At 35.3% G+C, this 24,843-nt stretch overlaps 1 protein-coding gene across 10 annotated transcripts in view; it reads right to left on the reverse strand.

Moving 5' to 3' along the window:
• RB1CC1 (RB1 inducible coiled-coil 1) overlaps positions 1-24,843 on the reverse strand; it is a 92,085-nt gene that overhangs the window by 30,739 nt on the left and 36,503 nt on the right. For 9 of the 10 annotated variants that reach the window (XR_010159552.1, XR_010159551.1, XM_009455384.5 and 6 more), the window contains 10 exons: positions 23,288-23,490; positions 20,827-21,256; positions 14,999-15,169; positions 8,463-8,647; positions 8,023-8,209; positions 7,854-7,935; positions 7,525-7,586; positions 5,804-5,907; positions 4,939-5,065; positions 2,949-4,849 (listed from right to left, as the gene is read on the reverse strand). Coding sequence is in view for 8 of the 10 variants with exons in the window: in XM_009455384.5 (XP_009453659.1) it covers positions 2,949-4,849; positions 4,939-5,065; positions 5,804-5,907; positions 7,525-7,586; positions 7,854-7,935; positions 8,023-8,209; positions 8,463-8,647; positions 14,999-15,169; positions 20,827-21,256; positions 23,288-23,490 (3,452 nt within the window). In the remaining 2 variants the exon portion in view is untranslated. Of the gene's footprint in view, positions 1-899; positions 1,009-2,948; positions 4,850-4,938; positions 5,066-5,803; positions 5,908-7,524; positions 7,587-7,853; positions 7,936-8,022; positions 8,210-8,462; positions 8,648-14,998; positions 15,170-20,826; positions 21,257-23,287; positions 23,491-24,843 lie in introns of those variants that run through there. The other variant, XM_063817099.1, reaches the window with a different exon arrangement.

A 24,843-nucleotide genomic window follows, 5' to 3' on the forward strand; every position in this document is an offset into this window, starting at 1 on the left:
AAAACAAACAAACAAAAAAAACAAAAAAACAAGTTTGCTGACTCCTGATCTACAAGGAAGGCATCCAAAGGCAGGTATACTGGAAGGGATTTATTACTTATACCCTCAGAGGGCCCAGAGAATATGTTCTTTACCAAGGCTTTGCAAAATACAAGCTTAAAAGGCTCTGTAGTGGTGCTCTGCAGGAAACAGCAGAGCGAGATGAGAACACTGAAATTCAATGAATTTAATGGGAATGACAGGCTTCTGGAGTGGCAGAGGCCAGTTAGTGGCACTTCACCACCAGAAACATAATGTGGCTCTATCACAAGCAACAGAGCCAGAGCAGTAATTAGAAGGTTTTGACCCAGAGAAATCTGTGGTAGTGGTTGTCCGTAGGCCCTAATAGAATGAACCGGTTAAAGACCTACTAAAACTGTAAAAACAAGACAAAACAGAAAACTCTAAATCTAGTATTCAGAGGCTTAACTTACCAAGAGAATTCTAACCTTCACCCAAACACTGGCTCTGAGAAGACTGAAGTGACTGTGGTCCACTAGGAGGAGGAGATTATTGGTGCTCATGTGACAGAGTTTGGGCCCAATGGTTCCCTCATCGAGACAGGAACAAGCTGAATAACCCTTATCAGAAATGCTTGGCAGCAGAAGTGGTCTGAATTTCAGATTCTGGAATATTTGCATTATATTTACCAGCTGAATATCTCAAATGTGAAAATCCAAAATCCAAAATGATCCAATGAGCATTTCCTTTAAGCATCATGTCAGGGCTCAAAAAGTTTCAGATTTTGGAGCATGTTGGATTTGGGATACTCACCCTGTACATCCTTAGATCCAGAATCGTTACTGGAATAGACAGAAGAAACTGGCAGAATCCCCATGTTGCTTCCCTTACTCGTGGAACAAGGACTATTATGGTAGAAAAGGCCAAGTAAAATTCCTAAAACTCTCACTTCACGACACAGGGGAGGGAGGTTTCTACCACGTTCTTATTCAACATTAAGTATGTGTCCTGTCCAGAAGACATGGAGACAAACAATGGATTTTAATGAATTTCTTCAGGTGGTGTCTTCAATCCAACTGCTGTTTCCTATTTTAAGTGTCTTTATTTGGAAGCTCAATATGGGCAAAAGACATTTATCTGTCCAACTGCTGAGTTTCAAATGGGGTATAAAGTGCTGGACTGTCTAGTATTCCATAGGCTTTGCCCTTGCCCCTCTTTTATGATCTCATATGCACTGCAATACAGAGATCCAACATTTCCCAAAATCCCAGGTATAGCTTCCAGTTTGCCAATGAAAAGAAGATGTGCAAGGTTTTGGAAGGCAGAAAAGCAGCACAGGCTTATTCTCCAGAGATGGCTGTAGCCAGATGCAGTTTCACAGTAGCTTCCTGGCAAGTAACTGAGAACTATCCATTTTGTGATGCAGATTGAGTCAGACTGGTGCTTTGAAGAGATTCTTGAATCTTGTAGCAGCTTCCCAGTGAGCCATGGAGAACCATCAGCTTTCATGGGTGCTTCAGCCTCTGTTTTCCTCTTATTTCACTTGGAGCTTGAAAAGGGCTCTCCTGAACTAAACTTCAATCAGGCTCCTCTAGGCTTCGACCTTGACATCTATTCTTCTTGGGCCTACGCTGTCCAGCTGTATCAAGAGTCTTGCTAACTCAGTTTAGAGAGTATCTCTCCATCAATATCTGAACAAATTATCGTCCCCACCCTTGGTATTTTATTGCCCTGGCCTGCCTTCAGTAAGAATCCTGTTAGATCAATTTAACCAAAATTCCCCTTATTCCTTATGTTTCCTCTTAGTAATTTTCCATCCACTGACCCCTACCCTCCTTAGCTATAAATCTCAACTTGTTCATGCTGTATTCAGAATTGAGCCTAGTTCTATAATGAGGTCTATTTTCCATACTGCAATAGTGTCTGAATATAATCTGTTTTTACTGCTTTAAGTACTGTCCATCTCTGATTCTCTTTGACAAGCTCTCCTGGCCTTTGGCAGTGACTCTGTTAACCTTCTCTCATCCAGCTTTTAAACATACATGCAAACCCTAATTCCTCTATTAAACCCTCTAACCCCTCTCCCCCAGAATACCTAAAGAGCTTCTAATTTTAAGCCAAAATGGGAGGTTTAACAGTATACCAATATATGAGTATTATATAGCAGACAATCACAAGAGATTGTATAAAAGTGATAAGGCAAGACACAGGTTGAAATATATATGTATTCACTTGGAGAATTCATGATAGAATGAATTGACATATTAATTATGTTCTAGAAACTGTTTACTGGGTCACAAAACCCAATTAAACCCAGATTAAAAGTAAAAATACTAAAAACCATCTTCTGTGATCAAAAGGCAGTAATATCAGACAGTAACAATAATAAAAATGTAAAAACACCACCAATCCACAACCACAGTATCAAACCTGCAGTTTAAAAACATCTTTCAAGCACAGAGGAAATAACTGAAACTGTATTAAGAAAATAACAGTAAGGAACACTCTACATGTTCCTATCTATGATTTAGCCTTTAGTAAACAATATACAGAACAAAATTTTAGTCTTTAATATATATACTAAATTTAAAGAGAATATAAGTAATTTTCTACTGAAGAGTTTAGAAAAAAACTGCAAATAAATCAAGAGAGAAACTTATGAATTAAAAAAGGAAAAACAAAGAGCTCTTTAAAACATTTCAAACTTTCAACAAAAAATTTCTCTGAAAATCCAAACTGCTGATTCATTTTTTAAAAGCCACTCATGGATTTAGTCTGTTATTTCTGTTTGCAAGAAACACTGACTAAAAAGTAAGTTTTTACTTCACGAAAATACCCTAGTTGCTACATTTACCCAAGGTAAATGAGTAAATCAAGGCACTGTGATTACACACACACGAATCACTGATATTTTAATTTTATAATTACAGACTAAACTTAATTCTTACCTTTTTGCTATTTGATTCTCAAGATGTTTAACTTTTTCTAATAACTCTTTCTCAACAACTTCTCTCTCCAATTTAAATTCTTTTAGGGCAGTCTGAACAGCTTCATCTTTTTCACAATTAAGCTTCTGAATTAACTGTTCTCTGTCTTGCTCCTGGCTGCTGACCAATTTTTGTTTGTCTTTCTCAAGGTTCTGGATAATAGCTTCATATTTCTCTTCTTGTTGGGTAATTTTTTCATCTTTTTGTCTTTCAAGAGCACTCAATTCCGAATCCAATTTACTCTGCAGTTCAATTATTTGTTCTTTTAGGTTTTTTTCTATTTCAAATGCTTGGTTATGCAAAGATTTTACTTTGTTTAATTCAGCTTTAAGTATATTAGATTCTTCTTCATGTCTACTAATTAACTCGGAAATACACTGATCTTTTTCAATTGTCATTAAAGTTCTTAGCTCTGCTAAGCCCACCTGATAATTTTCATTATTATCCTGAATCTTTTGGTTGAGTTTACTAATTTCTGTTCTCAAATTTTCTGTCTCTTGTTCAAGAAGAGATTTCAAGGTCTCCTTCTGCTGGGCTCTGCTTTCTTCCAGCAAAATTTTTATTTCATCAGTTTCTGCTTCCTTCAATGCAAGTTCAACCTCTAACTTGCATCTCATGTCTGACAAATCAGAAACCTTGAGTTTTAATTCCTGTAACTGTTTTTCTTTTTCCTGGATAATTGCAGCATGAGATTCTTGTATTTGATTAATTATTTGTTGGTTTTCCTTTTTTAATTCCTCCAAAGAAACTCTGTGGTCTGTCATAACCTTCTCAAACTCTTGTATGTGCCTAACCTGAAGTGTGTCCTCTAATTCCTTTAGATGACTTTGCTCCAAGGACTGAAGTTCTGCCCTCAATAACTGTAACTTCTCATCATTTTCAACATGGAGCTTTTTTAAGTCTTCTAACACTATTTCTCGTGACTGCTTCAGTTCTTTAATTTCACAATTTTGAGAGTGCATTATATTTTCCATCTCTAACAACTTCTGATCCTTTTCATTCTGCAGGCAGATTACAGCTTCTTTTTCATGTTTAACCAAAGCAAATTCATTATCTTTATTTTGTAAAACCTCCTCAAGGCATACTAACTCTCCCTTCAATTTTTTAATTTTGTTTTCATTCTCTTCAGTTTCCTTTATTAGTCCGTCAAGTTTACCTTCATATTCATTTTTTAAAGACAGTAGTTCTTTTTGATGTTTTTCTTTTAGTGTTATTTCCAGAGAACATTTTACTTTTTCAATAATGTTTCTTATTTCTACTGCTGTACATTTTAATGAATTTGAGAAGTCACACTGTTCTTTTTGTACAAATGTTCTAAAGTGGCAAAGGTCTTCCTTAATGGTTTGTATACTGAAGTGAGAGTCTTGGGCAACAACTCTACATCTTTCCAACTGGACATTCAGAGAAGTATGATCTCCAAAATCCTCCTTACCACATACATTTGTATCCTGCATTCGTCTACTGTCTATCGCATTGATAACTGATGAATAAAGTGATTCCACCATCATTTCTGGGCTTTGTGGATCACTTATAGGATTAGGAGACGACAAATTTTCTTCTATTACAAACTCATTCACAGCAGACATAAAATCTGATTCAGGACTTTCTGCTAATGAATCCAAGTCTAAAGAAACTTGGTGAATAGTCTGTTCTATGTTTGGATGGGGAATAGTTTCAAAATCAAACGTATGTGCATCAATGCTATCTGGAGATAATTCTTCTAAGGGACAAACTGCAGGACATAACGGATCCTGAACAGTCAGTGGTGGAGGAGTTCTCGGTGAGGTAGTAGTTGTAATTCCTGCTGTACTTTCAATCCTTGGTGAAGAAGCAGACTGTGGGGATGTCTGACTCACAGATGCCTGGAAAACAGAAAGAAAGGCTTAAAGAGCTGCAGGAACACAAACATTTTACACTAATGAAGAAAACTGTTTGAAAGAATTGAATTTGCCTTTTGTTCACTCAGTAGATCTGTAATGGTCTGTGACATTTCATCCAAACTTTGTGCTGCTTTTACCAAATTATGTAGAGCAAGTACATGCTGGTGTAGAGGTTCAAAGTCACAAAGTAAGGGAACCCTGAAACAGAATGCAATGCAATTAGACTTCTGATTTTTTAATGAACTAGTAGATAACTGCTACCAAACATTTTAATATGTCAAAAATAACAAGAGCCTTATCGTTCCTTTTTAAATTAATACCAGAAGTATTTTAAGAAGTTTGTGTCATAATCAGTAAAGTAAAAACTTAGGGCCGGGCGTGGTGGATCACACCTATAATCCAAGCACTTTGGGAGGCCTAGGTGGGTGGATCATGAGGTCAGGAGTTCGAGACCAGCCTGGCCAACATGGTGAAACCACATCTCTACTAAAAATACAAAAATTAGCAGGGCGTGGTGGTGGGCTCCTGTAATCCCAGCTACTCAGGAGGCTGAGGCAGGAGAACTGCTGGAACATGGGAGGTGAAGGTTGCAGTGAGCCAGTATCACACCACTGCACTCCAGCCTGGGCGAGAGAGCGAGACTCCGTCTCAAGAAAAAAAAAAAAAAAAAGTAAAAAGTCAGAAATTTCCCAACAGCATGCAAAAAGTAACTACTAGAAAAAAATAATTACATGTAAGGCATGTCTTCCTTTACCTTCATTTTCCATCATTTTTTATTCCCCAGAAATTTCTCCAAGCAGTCACAGGAAAGCCAGTCTATCTTAAATATTTCTTATCTTGGCACCTCTTAAGATTACTGGTACTACCTGGCACAACTCCAGAATAATAAAAACATTTTAAGGTTATAAATTAATTGAAAATACTAATGACATTTACCTGAGGAATGGCTGAACTTCCGAAGGACAAAATGATTGCAGAAACTGTAAATCTTTTAATGAAATATCTGGAAGTTCACAGTCAAACTTTCGAGGCTTCTGAGTCTGTACCAAAAAAATAAATTACTTAAAACATTTTTTTTCAACCAAAAACAGACAGCAAATTTATATGATTTCTTACTATAATTAAATTTACTATACCAAACTAAAGTGCTTTAAATGATTAAGAAACAAAAAAAGACCATTCAATAAAGATATGGCATATTATTTTTCTGAGCCTTTAGTAAACTGCGACGTGAACTGCTAGTGATCAAGGGATGCACTTGTTCTTCCCCTTCTCTGCTTTTAGCATCATTTTATGGGAATTACAATATTCCTATCCTGTATGTGTATGAATGTACATATACATATGGTAAACACATATGTAAGTGTGTGTGTATATATATAATATTTACCATGTTAAAGCCACTAATATACTAAAATGCACACATGTATTTTTTTTCCATGTAACACTTTCTTATTTGCTGCTGCCTTGACTTTTCCATTACATTTTCCAGAAGACAAAGTTTTGGTCAATTTTAGCTTCTGTAAAAAATATTAACCGGTAAATCCTACCAATTCATTATTTATAAAATTGCCAAGAGTTGCATTAAAAAAAAACTTCAATTGTTTTAAATCATTACTCAAGCAGATGTGGAGATGCCAAGATGCTCTTCATAAAAAAGAGTTCTCAGATAAATAAGTATGGGAATCGCTATGTCACCAATTCTTATGTATTAAAAAATGCATACATTTAAAACACTAAGAAATCCTGCAGTATAGAAACATGTTTAACAGCTAAGCACGGCTGGGCGTGGTGGCTCACGCCTGTAACCTGAACAATTTGGGAGGCCAAGGTGGGCAGAACACTTGGGGCCAGGAGTTTGAGACCAGCTGGCCAACACGGTGAAACCCCATCTCTACTAAAATACAAAAACTTAGCTGGATGTGGTGGCAGGCACCTCTAGTCCCACTACTTGGGAGGCTGAGGCACAAGAACAGCTTGAACCCGGGAGGCTGAGGTTGCAGTGAGATGAGATTGTGCCACTGCACTCCAGCCTGGACAACAGAGCGACTCTTGTCTCCAAAACAACAACAACACAGCTAAGAGTACATCTGATGGGGGTAAAAAACCCCATATTGCTTTGATCATGGAAACGTTTCTTCTCATGTAATAAAATTAATGAACCCAGATAACAATGGTTTAGAAACATATCAAACTAACGTTTAATTCCAGTGAAGTCTAACTGAGGCTTTATAATTCTGATTTGTCAAAATATAAAGGGGGGTGGTGTGAAAAGAAATATAGAAGGGCAAGGAGGAGGTGGAGGCTGTAAAGGAGGAGGGAGGGAGAAGAGCGGTGGAAGAAAGAAGAGGGAAGGGTGGAAAGAAAAAAAGGAAGAGACAAGAAAACAAAAAAAACAAGTGAATCTATTTCTACCAATCCTAACAGTGCAGTATAAGGTATCTTCCTGTGTTATGAAGATTCTTTATAAAAAATTATGAATACAAATATCAATCTTAAAGCTTTATGCTAACTGGCTTTTAAAGCCAAAAACACTTTTATTTTGATTTTTTTTAAACCACAACAATTTCTGCAAGTTTCTGATAAATGTCTCTACTTCTGGAAAAAAGGTTTTAAAACATATGGAATTTAGTCATGGTTAGAAAATAAATACATACACAAAAGGAAGGGGGCCAGGAGTCCAGTCCCCTAAACAGACGATTTCTTAAAAAAGACTTCCCTGTATAAAGAAATTAACAATATGGTTATTTTAGAGCTTTATTTAAGGCAAAAAATTATCTCTGGTTTTGAAAAGGTAAATTAAAAGTTGACAGTACTTCAAGTTTAAAATTTAACAATGGATTCAATTCTATACACTTTAAAAGGAATATTTCCTAGATATCAATGGCAATTAACAGCATATACATGAAGTATGCTACAGAAAATCCAAGCTTATAAAAACTTTCATCCTTTACAAAAGTAATTAAAATTATTAATGAACACTTACTAAATAATTTCCCAAAGGATTCCCTTTTTGATTTTTCTGCTTCATATAATCTCTTTCCATCTTTGACTAAAGCACCAGCCCACTAGAAGAGGAAAGCTTATGTTAAACATAAACATACACCAATTCGTTAAAGTTCATATACAGTTAAAATAGAATTCAACTTGCATACCTCCCTGTAGTGTTTTATGAACATTTTTCTTCTTACAACCTCAACAACAGCTAAGCAGTACATCTGAGGAACTGTACTAAGAGCTTCAACAATTTTGACTCTTTCTAACAGCTCTATTACGAGGCGGAGCAAAGCTTGTAACTTCTCTCCATCTTGATCGGCATGAAGCATTACAAAGCAACACCACCTAGAGAATAAAATCCATTATTTTCAACATTCACAAAACTAGTACTAACTTAGTTACTTACTTAGTAAGTTTACTAACTTAGTTAAGCCAAAGAAATCAAGATATATAAGCTCTACAAAAATAGTCTAATTCCAAAGTTCATCAATAAGGTATTTCGATAAAATGGTAGGGAAAAATCACTCCATCATTTGGGAGAAATAAATATAAATACCAATTCTAAACATCTTAAAACAGATATAAATGAATCACTTACTTCAGTCTGACATGTAGGTTATTTGCTAGTTCTTGTTTGGCAGTGGTACACTTCTGCTTAATATCTAACAGTTTTCTATGATTTTGCAACATAATCATCAACTGATTTGCATGACTCAGGCATAAATCAGGTAATACAGATGCATCCTTTAAGTTTTCAGCTCTCTTCTGATTAGCTAAAAATCCCTTTGAGAAAAAAAATGTTTCAAAGGACATTAATTTTGTTTCATGAAAGGTATGGACATTCAGTTAAGTGGAAAATCTTTATGTTAAACACAACCCGTTTTGTGCCTTCTAACAATATTTTTAAATCCTCTATTTTTCTCGAATGTAGTAGATGCATAAATGGCACAAGACCTAGAATTTTTAAGAATCCTATGCTCATCTTTAATTTTTCAAACTAGAAGAAAACAAAGGCTAGAAAGATAAAGCCCCTTAGCCAAGGACATACTTAATAGTCAATGAGAACTAGAAGCTATGTGTCTAGAATCCTATAACACTATCGGTCAGTCACAGCACAAACAAAACAAGGTCACTGAAAAACAATAAGGGATTTAATCTAGCAAACATTATACAGTAGTATATTAGACACTTTCCCAAATATAAAAATAATAAAATGCCCTTAAAATATTTATCGAAAAGTCACTGCCCTCTCCAGTTATCTCTGGACTATATTTTGTTCCACTGATCTGTGCTCCCATTGCTAGGACAATGACTGAATTGTGTGATTTTACACAGAGTTTATACTTTATTATTTGGTAGAAAAACATTTTTTCTGTTTTTCTTAACTGTCCTTACTCATTTGTTTTTGTAGGTGAACGGTGTATCTGTCAAGTAGGGATTAAGTTACTAATTAATTTAGATAGATCTGCCATAATCTTCCTTCATTTATCTCTCAAGTATATTTAGTTTTCTTTATATGTGGTCCAAAGATAACTTAATAAGGTTATTACTACATACTTTATTGCTACCACAAAGTTTTTTCCTATGCTATATACCAAGTGGCTTATATGTAATAATGTTGTAGGTTTTGTACATCCATCTGATTGCTGTATTGATACTGTAAATAAATCATTATCCTTCTAGGAACTTAACTTTATGACCAGCTAAAGGACAAGTGTGTCTTCCAATTTTCTGGTAGTTCTCTGTTTCATGTTTTCCTAAATATCATGACATTTAGATTTGAATGATATATACTGAAGTCAAACTGGTTCAATATCTGAAAGGAAGACAATTTTCATAGTAACTGTATGCCTTTTTTTTTCCCTTTCAATATACTCTTTGGTTAACTGCAACTGTAATTTTTCTATAATGTAATCTATTAAAAAACAATTTGCTACTTTTAACTCCTTTCGCAAAGTCTGGTTTTCAATTACTTTTTATTGAATCCATGAAAAATATAGAATCAATCCCAAATTTAAATTCTAGACCATTAGTAAAGGATTTCCTGACACCAAAAGCATGTAAGTACTGTATTGCTAAAAGAAGGAAAAAATAGTTTTTCAATAAATTGAATTTCATATTTGCTCAACCATACTCAATATAATTCAGACTAAATAGAAAAAATCCTCATAAATCATCTAGTACTAATTTATTACTAATATTTTTACATGCAAATAAGGTTTGACAGCTACATGAGCTACATGATAGCACTATAGTACTCACAATCCTGTTCCAGATGCATTCAGCCAAATTTGGTTCAGGAAGAAAACTCCCTGATATTTCCTAATTTTGCTGATAACCCTCAAGGATACGAATGGCTAGAGAATGAATATTCAGGGCTCCAGTGTTACACAGCTTCATAGGTTTGGTGAGTGAGGTTTTTTTTTTTGCCAAAACCATGTAGAAGGGTCTACAACAATCCTCATAAATGTTGTGGTTTTAAGAAATTACCCCTTCAAAGGCATTTGAAATGGTCTCTATCTTATGAGATGTTCAGGCAATAAATAATAAATCCCTTTCCACAATTTCTTTTCCCTTTTAATTGGGAGTGGTTTTAAGTTTTAATTGCTATGTAGCTAGAATGTATTATACTACGTTGTAAATGTGTTTAGCAAGATGTAAAATCAACTCCTAAAATTGGATAATCTGAATTTATCTACTTTTCACCAAACACATTCTAAAGGAAGTACTGACAAACTATCTGCAACAGGGAAATACCATTAGCAGCAACGAAAGTAACTGATGAGACATCTGTAAATAAAAATTCCAGACCAGCCAAAGACTAGATAGAATTGTGACATTTCTCAAATTCAAAAAAACACAAATCCAAATTCTCATTTTATTAAGTATTGATGTGTTCCTACTATGTATGTATCAGGAATGTGTGGTAAGGCCTTGTAGATAAAGCAATGGAAGATGGTGTCCTGCCTCCTTGGAGCTTATATTCTGGGAAGAGACTGTATTAAACAGCATGTAATTAATAATTACAACTGTGGTACAGGATAAGTACAGCATACTAAGAGAAAATGAACCTGATGATGTGACCAAGACTTCAAGATCAGAAAAGTTTGGCTGAGGAAGTGATGCTTCTGCTAAAACCTTGACTCTGTACATCCCTTGGCGGCATCCAAATACATGACAATATAGGTGTGAAAAGTTGTCTCACTCACCATATACCTCCTAGCTTCAACTGGGTATCCCTTTTCTCTAATGAGCTCACTGAAAATAATCTTATTAAACTGAATCCTATCACGTTCAGATTCACTCAGGCACATTCAATTGAAAACTGTCTACCTTGGGGTCTACATTTCTGTCTTAAATTTTGCTCCCAATATACAACCAGACAATGTAGATGACTTCTTATGAATACTTAGGAGTACCAAAAAATATCCATTGGAGAACTTAAATAATTAAATATTTAATTGTCTCGAAATGTTTAAAAGGACTATACCACTCAGGTATCAAAGAAAGAAAAGATATTTTCTAAAAGTAACAATATTACCTATAGTATTCATTTGGTGTTCTTTATATTCCATGAGCTACCATAGTTTAAAACAATAGCAAAATACTACAAATAAATTAGGGGGAATGAAGATGTTGAAAGAGGATGCTCTATGAGCACAAGACAACAAAAACTAATTTTGTAATATCCATAGGAACAGCATAAGAAATTTTCACTGAATTTTACTTCAGTTTGGATTCAGGGAGGTTAAATGGTCAGATTTGGAAAGCAAACAAGAAAAGCTCAAATCGCAAATAAAGCATTCTTCCATTTTGAGAAAATAGTATTATCACCCCAACCATACTCCCAGAAAAAGACTTTTCCTTGTATGACAAAACTCCATTTGCTGAAACCAAGTAGACTTGAGGGCAATATCAGCAATAAATATCTTTTTATATTACTAACAAATATAAAACCATCCAATGTACCTGCCTGATTGACTGTTCAAGTGATATAAAGCAGGAGGACTAATAGCAATATTTTAAAATACTGAAGAGATTAAGGGGAGCAAAGAAAAAGTAGAGAGAGAAAAATCGAGTGTCTAAGGTAAGAGAATTGAAAGCCCTCATTTATTCAATCTGAGAAACAGTTATAAAGAAATCTAGACGATTTTATAGAATGATGGGTTCATAAAATTTAATATGAATAAATATACGAATGAATTTGACTGCATCAAAATTTAAAGCTTCTGTTTTTCGATCCAGATAAATTATCAACAGAGACAATATCTGTATGATCTATAATAGACAAAGAACTATCTAGACAATATATGATAAATTCTAACAAAAACATGAAAAAGAAAATGTGGTGAATGACAATTCAGAGTAAATACATGGCAAACACTGATAACAGAGAAATTACTCTTCTTACTTACTGGAAGTGTTGACTGATTTTGCTTCTATGGCAGGCATTAGAACATTATTAATTAATATTTAAAATGAACAAAGACCTTAATCCAACAATCCCATTATTGAAGATTGTGCCTAAAGAAATACTAGAACATGCATGTAAAAATGGGTGTATTGAGATACTCAATGAATATTTCTAATATGGAAAAACTGAAACAAACTAAATAATCACCAAAAGAAGTATGGTTAAATAAATTTTGTTTGATTCATTCTATGGAAGTTAAAAAACAACTACACTGCAGAAGAAGCAAAAGATCAGGAATGCAGAGTTCTGTCTCTAGTAATGGTAGCCTGTAATGTCAACAAGCTCCCTGTGGCTCTAGGAAAGCAGTGAAGAAGCCAGGCACAGTGAAAGGGCTAGGATCCAGGAGAAGAATGAAACCAAGAGAGTGAAATTAGGTGACTAGGAATGCTTTGCTCTGAAGAATTCTGCTGATTCTTGAAGAGGAGTCCAAAATTAAAAATAAGTAGTCAGCAGTCCTGACTTCCCTGAAGAGCTAGAAAATTAAAAGTTGAAGACCAGAGCCAGCCAAGGGAAGGTACAATGGAACAGTTTGTTTGCGTTCAGATCCTTAAAACCTATATCCTATGATTAAGGGTAAACTAAAAGTAGAATGGCCATCCCAAGAACTAGAATACCAATGTCCAATCATCCAAATCTCTGAAACTGAACTAAAGTAATTTACGATGGTAACTGCCCAAAGGACATACCAAAAGCAAACATAAATTATCTGCAGAAGAAAACGTTATCCTAGGCCTCATAATATTTCTTTGATTTTTCTTATTAAAAAAAAAATCAGGTACATGAAAAGGCAAGACCATAAGAGTGAGAATTATAAGAAACACCACCAAATATATGGCTGGGCGCCGTGGCTCACACCTGTAATCCCAGCACTTTTGGAGGCCGAGGCAGGCCTGAGGTTAGGAATTTGAGACCAGCCTGACCAACATGGAAAAACCCTGTCTCCACTAAAAATACAAAATTAACCAGGCGTGGTGGTGCATGCCTGTAATCCCAGCTATTTCGGAGACTGAGGCAAGAGAATCGCTTGCACCCAGGAGGCAGACGTTGCAGTGAGACGAGATAGCGCCACTGCACTCCAGTCTGGGCTACAAGAGCGAAACTTCCTCTCAAAAAAAAAGAAAGAAAGAAAGAAAGAAAGAAAGAAAGAAAGAAAGAAAGAAAGAAAGAAAGAAAGAAAGAAACACCACCAAATATAAACAGACACACAGGAACAGGCAATACAGTGAACAGATACAGACTTTTAAACTGCTATGTGCTTAATGTGATCAAAGAGATGATGAATGGCTAAGACTAAATATTTGGGTAGAGAATATGAAACTATACACAAAAGAACCAAACTGAAACTGTAGAGCTGAAAAATGAACAAAAATAAGAAATGAGCAAGTGGTTAGCTACAGTTAGCCACTAAAAAAGAGAAAAAGTTAAAATGTAGGTTAAAGGTAAATATCTAGAATGAAGCACAGATAGATAAAAAGAAAGAAAATACAGGAAACAAGTGTAAATGAAACGGATATGGTGAAAGGTCTAACACGTCTAACTGGAATCACTGAAAGAGAAGGAAAAGCAAGTGAGAGAAAAGCAAGATCTGAAGAGAAACTGACTCAGATTTTTCCCAAATGGTGTAAGTCATTAAACCACAGATTCAAGATGCACTACAAGCCCAAAGTAGGATAAATACAAAGAATGCCACATCTTGGCACCTCATACTAAAATTGCTAAAAACCAAACAGAAGGCAAAGAAAAGACCAAAAGTAAAATGCTAACAACCCAGAATTTTAAATGAACCAGGTAAAAATATCCTCCAGAAATCAAGGTGATTTAAGAGATTTTCAAACAACAAAATTGAACTTATCACTAAAAGGAAATACTAAAGGACATTCTAATTTATATCAGCCTTAACTATAACATCAACGAAGTATGTTTTGCCTTAAAAAAAAAAAAGGAAAAGTTAATATGGGGGATGTAATTATTTATATGTTCCAATGAAAGAACACAATTAGAGGAAAAATATTGGCAAGGAAAATTAAACTAGAAAAACAGCTGTCGGAATCTATTATGACATTCAACTATTCAGCTATGGGTGGTTTTGCCACAATGCTAGCCATGGTGGGTGAAGGACAGGCAATCATGAATTTAAGAGAGGCACTGGTTTGCTTAGAAACGTCCACATTTACCACTCTTACTTAGCCATTCCATCACCTTCCTTTGGTTTAAAATCCACTTTTTCAACAGTTCTAGGATTATGGCATTAAATCAGATCTAAAACATAGGTATTACTATTAGAAGTATTAGTAAATTCTTCAAGATTTCGTATTCTCCTATTCTTAAAAAATTTCATTTCTTATCCTTTGTCCTATGGGGGGTAGTAGGAAGCATTGAAATTTTTAGCACAATAACTGATATGATCATCTGCTTTCAACATATCAAAAAATGTTGATTTCTGCCCCCAGCTTCAAGTAGCAGTTTCATGGTTTATCTATAGGAAACTCAATCATTAAGAACATGCCTTTCTGTTTTATTACAAGGAAACAATATTAATACATTAAAAATATTCAAGGAAAAAGTGAAAATATGGTGCACACCAAATTGATACTGCATATAAAACATGTGTACAAAAAAACTATAAATTCCTTTTCCTGAGAAAAGTCTAAAATAGGTACCTGAGCAAGCTCTTTCTGTTCATTCACCAGTCGGCCACAGCTAGCAATCATCTGGTCCAGGGCGTAGAGCCGATCTTCAAGTCCTTTAATGGCTTTCATATTCTGATTATCAAGTTTGGCAATAGTTTGACGGCATTCTGCTATAAATGGTCGAATAATCCTTGGATCAAGCTAAATGACAAGGAAACACATACGAATACAATTTTCAGCAAATAGTTCAAAATGTATTTCATGCTATTCTGACATACAGCTTAAGAGAGAAAATAAGTGATAAAAGATATAAAAAAGCAAAAGCATGGGAACTCTAAGTTATACTTTCATAAGAAGGTCAAGTACAGGATAAATATCCTTGACAACACTGAATTTACACTAGAATACATAATTAGGAATACATTTTCAAGAATCACACATTTCAATCAGTGCTACAATTTAATCACTTGTCAATATCTCTCAGAAAAAGGTATTTTCAATGTCAGCATAATATCATTAATTCTCTTATCAATGCAACTTCTCTTTAAAACATATAAACTTCTTCGGCAAACTTATCTCCCTCCTGGAGACAGAAGATAAAACTTCCTTATTCTCTATCTCTATCTCCTCAACGAATCGGCTTGCTCAATTATACTTTCTCACTCTTCCATCTCTCCTGTTCCCTGGCTCTAATTCTACACATTTGCTGAAATTCATGGAACCTATAAAATTTTCCGATAATGCTCCTGGTCCCTTAAAAAAATATTTTACCTGGCAGCCTTTCTGTCTGCGTTTTCCATAAAAACTGCTCAGCCAAAAACTACCAAAGACCTTGCTTCACTTGAGGCTGTTCAACAGTTAGCATGGCAGATAACCTTTTCCCAACCTTAAAGGCTCTGGGCAGTTACTTCTACTGGTTCCTTCACGGCATCCTTTTCTGGCTCCTTTTGCTCTGTCTAATCTTTCTAAAACAGATGATTCAGAAGGATTTTGTCCTTAGCCCATTTTTACTGTTCTCAATATGATTTCAGCATTAAGTATAACTTTTCTGGAGATAACTCCCAAGTCTACTTCAATCACTGATCAGTCTCACAGATTCTCAAACTGTGTTTCTGACTGTTTACTAACATCTACATTTGGGTAGCAACCATGAAACCTTCTATTATTGACTTACTATGCTTGTTCCTAATAAAACCCTCAAATGACTTTCTTCTGCCCACAGATAATATCCAATAAATGTAGAATAAAGGCTTCATTGATCTGATATCAGAAAAAAATCTTTCAAGCCTCTCATCTTTTCAAGATGAAATGTCTATCATTTCAAGATAAACCGTGTTTTTCTATCTCTGATCTTTGTTCACAATTCTTCTATTAACTGTTTAAGTCAACCTCTCCCTCTAAAGATCCTAGTCAAATACTACCTCCTTCATGCTGCCTTCTCTACAGTCGAAAAAAACTGATTAATGCATAGAGTCTTGTACACAGAGAACATACAAAAGCAATTAAAACTAAATTATTGTTATTATCAAGAATCCAGTGCAGTTAAATAAGAGGGTGCATGTCTAACACCACCGAAAAAATTAACAAAACCATTATTTCAGAATAGGCACCACTAGTTTTGCACAATGTTGTCTCAACTGCTACTTGTACATTTGTGAACATTTTCTCACTTTTCTAAATTTTGTGGTAACTGAGTCCAATGTGTATGTATTTCTACACCAGAGTACTATGCACATCAAAGCCTGGTTACAAATTATTAGCATGATAAAGATGAAAACTGGTTCAAATGTTCAACCTAGGCAAAATTACAATTATACATAAACTTAACATAGCAACAATTTAAACCAAAAACAAGGGCTCCTGAATACGACATATCTGAATTTAATAATTCATTGAAAGTATAACTGCACTGACAAACATAGGAGAGTATTTTATGATTCACTAAATAGTTTACACAACTTCCTAAAAAAAATTTATTTTTGAGCCACGTTCTGGCTCTGTTGCCCAAGATGGAGTGCAGTGGCATGATCACAGCTCACTACAGGCTCAAGCGATCCTACGGCCTCAGTATCCCTAACTGCTGGGACTACAGGCATGTACCACCACAATCAGCTAATTTTTTGTAGACATGGGTATCGCCCTGTTACCTAGGCTGGTCTCAAACTCCTGGGCTCAGGCAATGGACTCCCACCTTGGCCTCCCAAAGTGCTAGGATTATAGGCATGAGTCACCGTGCCCAGCTGACTTCCTAAAATCTCACTGCACTTAATATTTTATTCCATTTGTTCACAGATAATAAAAATCTTTGAAGAAATGTTTTAAATTACATATATGTAAACCACATAATCTCATTAGTAATTATTTAGCCAATTTTCAATAATTAACAGTCAGTGATACATTAATTTTTACTCTTGGGCTCTTTGGCATCTACAAAGGCTAACATTATTTTTAACTGAGAAAGAAACTATAAAACAAAGTTTCTTACACTCTCTATTCTTAAGCCTCTGACCTTTAAACCCACTCCCCTGCATAGATTCCTTAAGATCACAAGTTGTCTGAAAGAAATGCTAAAGCTCAATAAATTATGCTGCATTAACCTGGACAGTTTAGAAATGCGCTAAATGCAGACGCTTCCAATTATTAATCGTTAGAAACACAAATCAGTGTGCCTTTTGTAGTATAAACTGAAACAGAACACTCAAGAGTCATCTTAAGGCCGGGTGTAGTGGCTCACACCTGTAATCCCAGCACTTCGGGAGGCAGAGCCAGGCGAATCACCTGAGGTAAGGAGTTCAAAGCCAGCCTGGCCAACATGGCCAAACTCTATCTCTATTAAAAAATACAAAAATTTGCCAGGTGTGGTGGCGGGTGCCTGTAGTCCCAGCTACCCAGGAGGTGAAGGCTGCAGTGAGCCGAGATCGTGCCACTGCACGCCAGCCTGGGTGACAGAGCGAGACTCCAACTCAAAAAAAAAAAAAAAAAAGAGTCTTTCTAGCAAGAATACACTAAAATCTAAAAATGTGAGTCTACGAAAATGCAGCAACAATTCTAAATTTTTTTCTGACAGATAAAATGGGGGGAAAAACAATAATTTACAAAACTAGCATATCTTAATCCACAAAAATATATAACTAGGAATCCCATGTTAAGTGACTTATGGATGACAGAGATAGTAAATGAATCTCAATGCCCAGATTTGAGCCCCTGCTATTCCAATTCCAAATCCTAATTTCCAAAATACCTATGTCTCGACTAATTTCCTGAGAAAGACATTTTAATTTGCCAGTTGAAAGTACATGTTACAAATTACTGTTACAATTGGAATTAATCTGCAAAAACGATAGATTTAAACTGAATTTCCTTTTACGGAAAAAAAAATCTTGGCATATATTTTTATTACTTCATTGGAAAACAGTGCTACTGCGATCAGATATCAGGTAGGTTAGTTGTTTTGGACAACCGTTTAATAAAATGAGAGTAAAAAACCATCTCCAATCAGAGAGAAATCTCATACTCGGTTCATCTTCAGAAATGCCCCTAGTCTTATCAAGAAAAAGTATAGTACTCCTGAGAGGAGAAAAATACTGATCTAATAAAAACATCATGGTAAAGTGCCATTCATTACGCAATACATCACATTTACAGATCATATACTTTGTAAAATATAAATAAATTTTTCCAAATTGGATTTTAACTGCTTTAGAATAATATATATTTTTTAATTTCAAACATTTATTTTAAATTCTGGCATACACGTGCAGCATGTGCTGGTTTGTTACATAAATGTGTAAATGTATGCCATGGTGGTTTGCTGCACAGATCATCCCAGCACCTAGGTAATTAAGCCCAGCATCCAATAGCTACTCCTGATAGAGTAAGTAAAAAAAAAATCTAATGGGCATATGCAACTAATGAGTACTATATTATAGGCACTATTTTAAAGTCACGTTAGCTAATTTGATAACAAACAACAATAACCAAATAAAAGTTTGTATTTTGCTTTTTTAATATAATGGTCATGTAAAATTTCACAAAGACTTCAGATGTTGTTGCTATGCCCTATTCAAGGTAGCATTAACTTCTAAAAAGAAAAAAGTGATTGCTTAGTAATAACACGATAGCTACCTTCTATTTTCTGAAGGTATAAATATTTCTGACATTTATTCTTTCATTCATTATTTAGAGATAGAGTCTCACTATGTTGCCCAAGCTGGTCTTGAACTTCTTACCTCACGTGATCCTCTCGCCTCAGCCTCCCAAGTCACTGGGATTACTGGTACAGGCCACTGTGCCTGGCTGACTTTTCATTAAGTCAGAGAATCATTGTTCCTTTCCTTTAGTCATACAAATTGAAAAAAACCTAAGACTCCGTGAAATTTCACACTGAACATGGAACTACAAAGCCAATTTCAGGTTCTCTTCATATATATAACTCTGTTTTGACATCTGGCACAGCTTAATCACAGAAAAAATGATAGGCCAGGTGCAGTGGCTCATGCCTGTAATCCCAGCACTTTGGAAGGCTGAGGCAAGAGAACTGCTTGAGCCCAGGAGTCTGAGACCAGGCTAAGCAACATAGGAAGAAGACCCCATCTGTGCAAACAATGAAAAAATTAGCTGGACATGGTGGTGTGTGCCTGTGGTCCCAGCTACTCGGGAGGATGAGGTGGGAGGGTTGCCTGAGCCTGGGAGGTGAACCAATGAGCTATAATCATGCCACTGTACTCCGGCCTGGGCGACAGAGTGAGATCCTATCTCAAAAAACAAAACAAAGCAAAATACCTTAATTATTCTGATCACAATCATGTAAGCAATTATCTACAATCATAAATGGAATTTTCAGGCCACTACAATGTCAATAGTTTAAGCAGGAACACTAACTTTAATTCATTTTTGGCAGTGATCAATCCTTGCATAACATATTACATACTTCTCTGGCAAACATGTCTTAATTGAAAGAAATGCTTAGCCTACAGAATGTCATCAAGAAACTGGATACTGAAAGAATGACAAAACCTAGATTTTTTGTTTTCCATTTTACTATATCCTATAACTTTAAGAGCAATGTATGTATTCTTTTTTAGGCATCCCAGACAATGTGCTATCCTGCTCTAAATAGTGAATCAAAGATGAACTCTTCTTTGACTGCATGCTCCTTGAAAAGTTTAACTATTTTTAACAATTATCTTTTGACAACAGCAGCCTTCACAACATTATTTAACATTTCTGTAACAATGAAACATGCCCCATCAACTTCCTTCCTGGTGTCAAAGATTTTGCATCAGTTTACGGATCAGATATGAAGGGGTATTTATTCCTCAGGTTTAAAAGGTTTTCAGGTGTGCTGGAGAAGACCTTAATCCAAAACACAAGCTCACTATAAATATAAAACACAACTAAAAAATACAGTGTCTACGTTTCGAATTTTAAAGATCTCAGGCAGATGCAGCATTTAAAATTTCTTCTTTAAAAGTCAGAAAGAAGTTGCCTCTAAGGAAATAGTGACTGGAAAGAGTCACACAGGGACTTTCTGGGCAATGAAGTTTTCATTATCTTAATTTGTGTGGTGGTTATTTCTTGCATGAACCACTCAAGACCTGTGTAGTTTACTGTGTGTAAATTATTCTTATTGCACTAGAAATTTTTCCTATTAATCTCAAATAACCCTCACAAATTTACAATCAATTCAAAAATAAAATTATGAATTAAATTGATTCAACCTATGTTAAAAGTTTCACTCCAAGACTCATTTATTTCTACTAAAAGGTAATACCCATTCTCTCAGTACATAAAATATTTAGGATAAATAATATAAAGTAGTAAAATGACAAAACAAACATCAAATTAACGTTACTTACCCTGCTCATAGAATCAAAGCACTTCCTGACCAAAGATTCCACATCATTAGGTCTATCTTGAACATTTATCCAGTCTAACAAAGAGACATTAAAAAAGGGCAGATCACCATCTTTAGTGTCAATCGTAGTTTCATCTTGCTGATGAACAGTACTTTGACAAGATTCCCTAATTTCTTTGCCACTTTCAGCATCTGCGGTATCTGGGGACACATGTTCCACTGACTTGGGAAATGAGGTTAACAAAGATTCGTTAGTTGTTCTAGGCATATCAGGAGAGAGCACCAGTTCAGTGGATCTTTTCATCTCAGCTTTTTCTGAGCCTTCATGTTCAGGTAAAGAATCCAGTCTTCCCAAACATTCTCTGTAACTATGTCTGGTTAGGCACTCCAACAGTGGAATCTTGGCCATTACTGAAACTGCAGTTCCTAAACTTAAAATACAAAAGATCTGTCAGTAAAACTATGAGACTGCTCTAATTAGGAATTAGCATGTTTGAATGAAATCACATATTATTATACACACAAATCTCACCACCTCTCCATAACATTATACATACATAAACTAGTCTATGAGCTAGCTATTCACTAAAAGTCTAGTTTAGCAGAGAGAAGCTATCGTTAACCCATTAAAATATCACTCTAGGGCTGGGCGTGGTGGCTCACACCTGTAATGCCAGCACTTTGGGAGGTGGAGGGCAGCAAATCATTTGAGGTCAGGAGTTTGAGACCAGCCTGGCCAACACGGCAAAACCCATTTCTACTAAACGTACAAAAATTAGCCGAGTGTGGTGGCAGGCACCCGCAATCCCAGCTACTCAGGAGGCTGAGGCACAAGAATCGCTTGAACCTGGGAGGCGGAGGCTGCAGTGAGCTGAGATGGTGCCACTGCACTCCAGCCGCCTGGGCGACAGAGTAAGGCTCCGTCTCAAAAAAAAAAAAAAACACTCTAAAGTAAAGTAGCTATACTAAACAAGTGAACACTAGGCTTTTATAAAACCTTAAAGATGTAACAAATTTAAATTTACAAAAAGATTCACCATAGCAGTATCTTAGAATATAACCTTATGGCCTTAAGTAAATCAAATATATTTGATATATTCAAAGCACAGGATAAAAATAACAATCCTAATGAAGATAACTCTTGTACTCATAACACCCTGAAAACAGGTTTATGTTGTCAAAAGCATAGGGAAAATATGAAATCCTGGTGATTTAACTTCTATAAAATCATGTGCAATATGATGTAGGTCCCTACTTTAAACTGATATAGCTAACAGAACCCTTAGAAAGTTACTGGAAAAGGTTCTCATTTAAACTTTAAAAAGATCTTTCTAGTCTTAATGAATCCTTCTCTTTCCTCTCAAGATTTTTCCATTTTTAAGGCCAAAAACTAATATTCATACCACAAAACAGAGAAATCTGAATTTAAAAGGTTACCCAAATTTTAAAAAATGAAACAAAAAGACGAAGATTAAAACCAGAACATGCTACTTGCCTCTAATTCAAGGTCAAGATAATTAAAAGAAAAAAAAAATCTACAGATCCAAAACAAAAAACCTGAACACAAAATGCTAAAAGCATATGCACACACACAATAAGGGTTAGTTTCATGCTGAATTACCATTGTATTTTCAGGTTAACTACAGCCCTTTTAAAACTTGCCATCTTAATGAGCATTGAAAACACATGGGCTGGCCAGGTGTAGTGGCTCACGCCTGTAATCCCGGCACTTTGGAAGGCCAAGGTGGGTGGATCATGAGGTCAGGAGATCGAGACCATCCTGCCTAACACGGTGAAACCCCATCTCTACTAAAAATACAAAAAAAAAAAAAAAATTAGCCGAGCGTGGTGGTGGGCACCTGTAGTCCCAGCTACTTGGGAGGCTAAGGCAGGAGAATGGAGTGAACCTAGGAGGCGGAGGTTGCAGTGAGCTGAGATCACACCACTGTACTCCAGCCTGGGCAACAGAGCGAGCCTCCGTCTCAGAAAAAAAAAAAAAAAGAAAAGAAAACAGACAACACAAGGGCTTTTTTTCCACCTCATCAAACCTGTATCAGGATGGCAATATTTACAAAGAACTTAAAATTTTCCTCCATTGTCCAGTGTTTGATAATGTGCCTATTTCTGTTAGATGTTATTTTTCACATCTTGCCTTTTGTTTAGTGGACAAGACATAAGCAAAGATTCTTGGTTTTATAAATGATTTCAAAAGTATTTGGAGCCTTATTACAAGTAAAACAACCCAAGAGAAAGAATGTGGGAGACTCATACATGTAAAGAGAATTATCATTTTTTAAATTAAAAACTATAACCTACAAATCACTATCAGAAAAGGCTCAAAGAATAAACCTCAGTTACAATAAATATATGGCCTATAAGAAACAAATTTGCAGTAATTAAACCTACTGATAAATTTCAAAGGCATTTTAAACAAATATTATCCATTTTAATGGCAAACATACTGAGTAAGTTTTAACTTGATGTCTTCTATGGACTGCAGATAATTTGAATAAATACTTTCAAACTTGAAAAGTAGCTTTTGGTATGAATTTGAACAGTCCTCCAGGTTGGCCATGATTGCAGCCCAGCCTTGGTGTTGAAGATGTTCATCATGTACAAGACCTTCACAAAAAGAACAAAGTTTCTTGGCAACTTCATACATTTCCTATATTGAAAAAGAATACAAAAGAAAGTAAAAGAAGGCAATGGTTTGTTTGCAGAAGTTTGCATATGTTTACAAACATGTACGTGTGAATGCGTTGTAGAGCACATTTAACAAAGTATTTCAAAGGACTGTTTTAGTTTATCTCTGTTCTCTTCTGTAAAAGACAGCCTAAACATAAGTGAGGTGTTTAACATAAGAAAGGTGTTATAACATAAGTGAGGTGTTTCCGAGCAGGTATCCTAAGAGACAGTCAAAAGAAGAATCCATAAGATGCTACCTCTGAAAAACAAAGGAGTAGGGCTTTCAATTATTTGACTAATGATCAACATCTGCCATCTCAAATGTCACTGTCCTCTGGTATTATCTCAAGACATTCATGTTAAAAACAATTTTTGGTGAAGGCAAAGCTAAAATATGTCATCTACTTCTAGATTAGTATAACTATAACACATTTAGTAACCCTAAATGAGATTCTAGAAAATATTTAAGCAGTGAAAATACCTTCAGAAAATAGACATCTGACATTCAGTTCCAAACAATGAAGTACAAAAATCTTTATTAAGGATAAATTACAAGGCAGCAATGTAGATTGCTTTATATATGGAGATATATAAAGAAGTCCACTGTTATAAAATATTTTAGTTGGCAAGGAAATAAGACAGGTCATTCTACCTTTGTTAACTGGTATGAGACAGATATAAAAGTCACAAAAGAGACAGGAAATGAGAAGTCAAAGTTAACTGAAGGCATTTAACTTAAGTATTAAGGTATGAAAAGAATATGAACAAAGATAGGGAAAGAAGTACTTCAAAAGAGTGGAACACGATGAAGTGGCAAAGACAGGAAATATGAAGCGCTATTGGTTAAGAACAAATGGTCTGGAGGAAAAAGCGAGAGAAAGAGGGCCAGATGATCAAAGACCCAGAAGATACTAAGGTAAGGAAGGAGGAACTGGACTTTACTCAGAAAAGACCTCCTCAAGAACTCTTTAACATGAAGAATGTAATCAAATAGAAGCTTTAAGAAGACTGATAATACGGAAAATGTTATAAGGTGGAACGGGAAGGCACCTGAAAGAATGGATGTAAAATGATTATTTTTAAGTTGTCCAGGCAAACTGTAAAAAAGCTACTGTAAGTTATCTAGTTACCAAAGTAAATAAGAAGTAAGATGGTCTTTATGGGGTAGGAATGTCAGTAAAATGATTATGTGCCATGTCAATTAATGTCAATTAATCAATCATGCTGCCACTAAAATAGAGTGGGGGAAAAAACTCTGGAATTATGAAGTAACAAATAAAATGTTTTCAGATTTTTTTAAACAGATGAAAGAGAGGTGACACCCTTGAAATGA

The sequence above is a fragment of the Pan troglodytes genome, chromosome 7, assembly GCF_028858775.2.
Source record: "Pan troglodytes isolate AG18354 chromosome 7, NHGRI_mPanTro3-v2.0_pri, whole genome shotgun sequence".
Classification (NCBI taxonomy): domain Eukaryota; kingdom Metazoa; phylum Chordata; class Mammalia; order Primates; family Hominidae; genus Pan; species Pan troglodytes.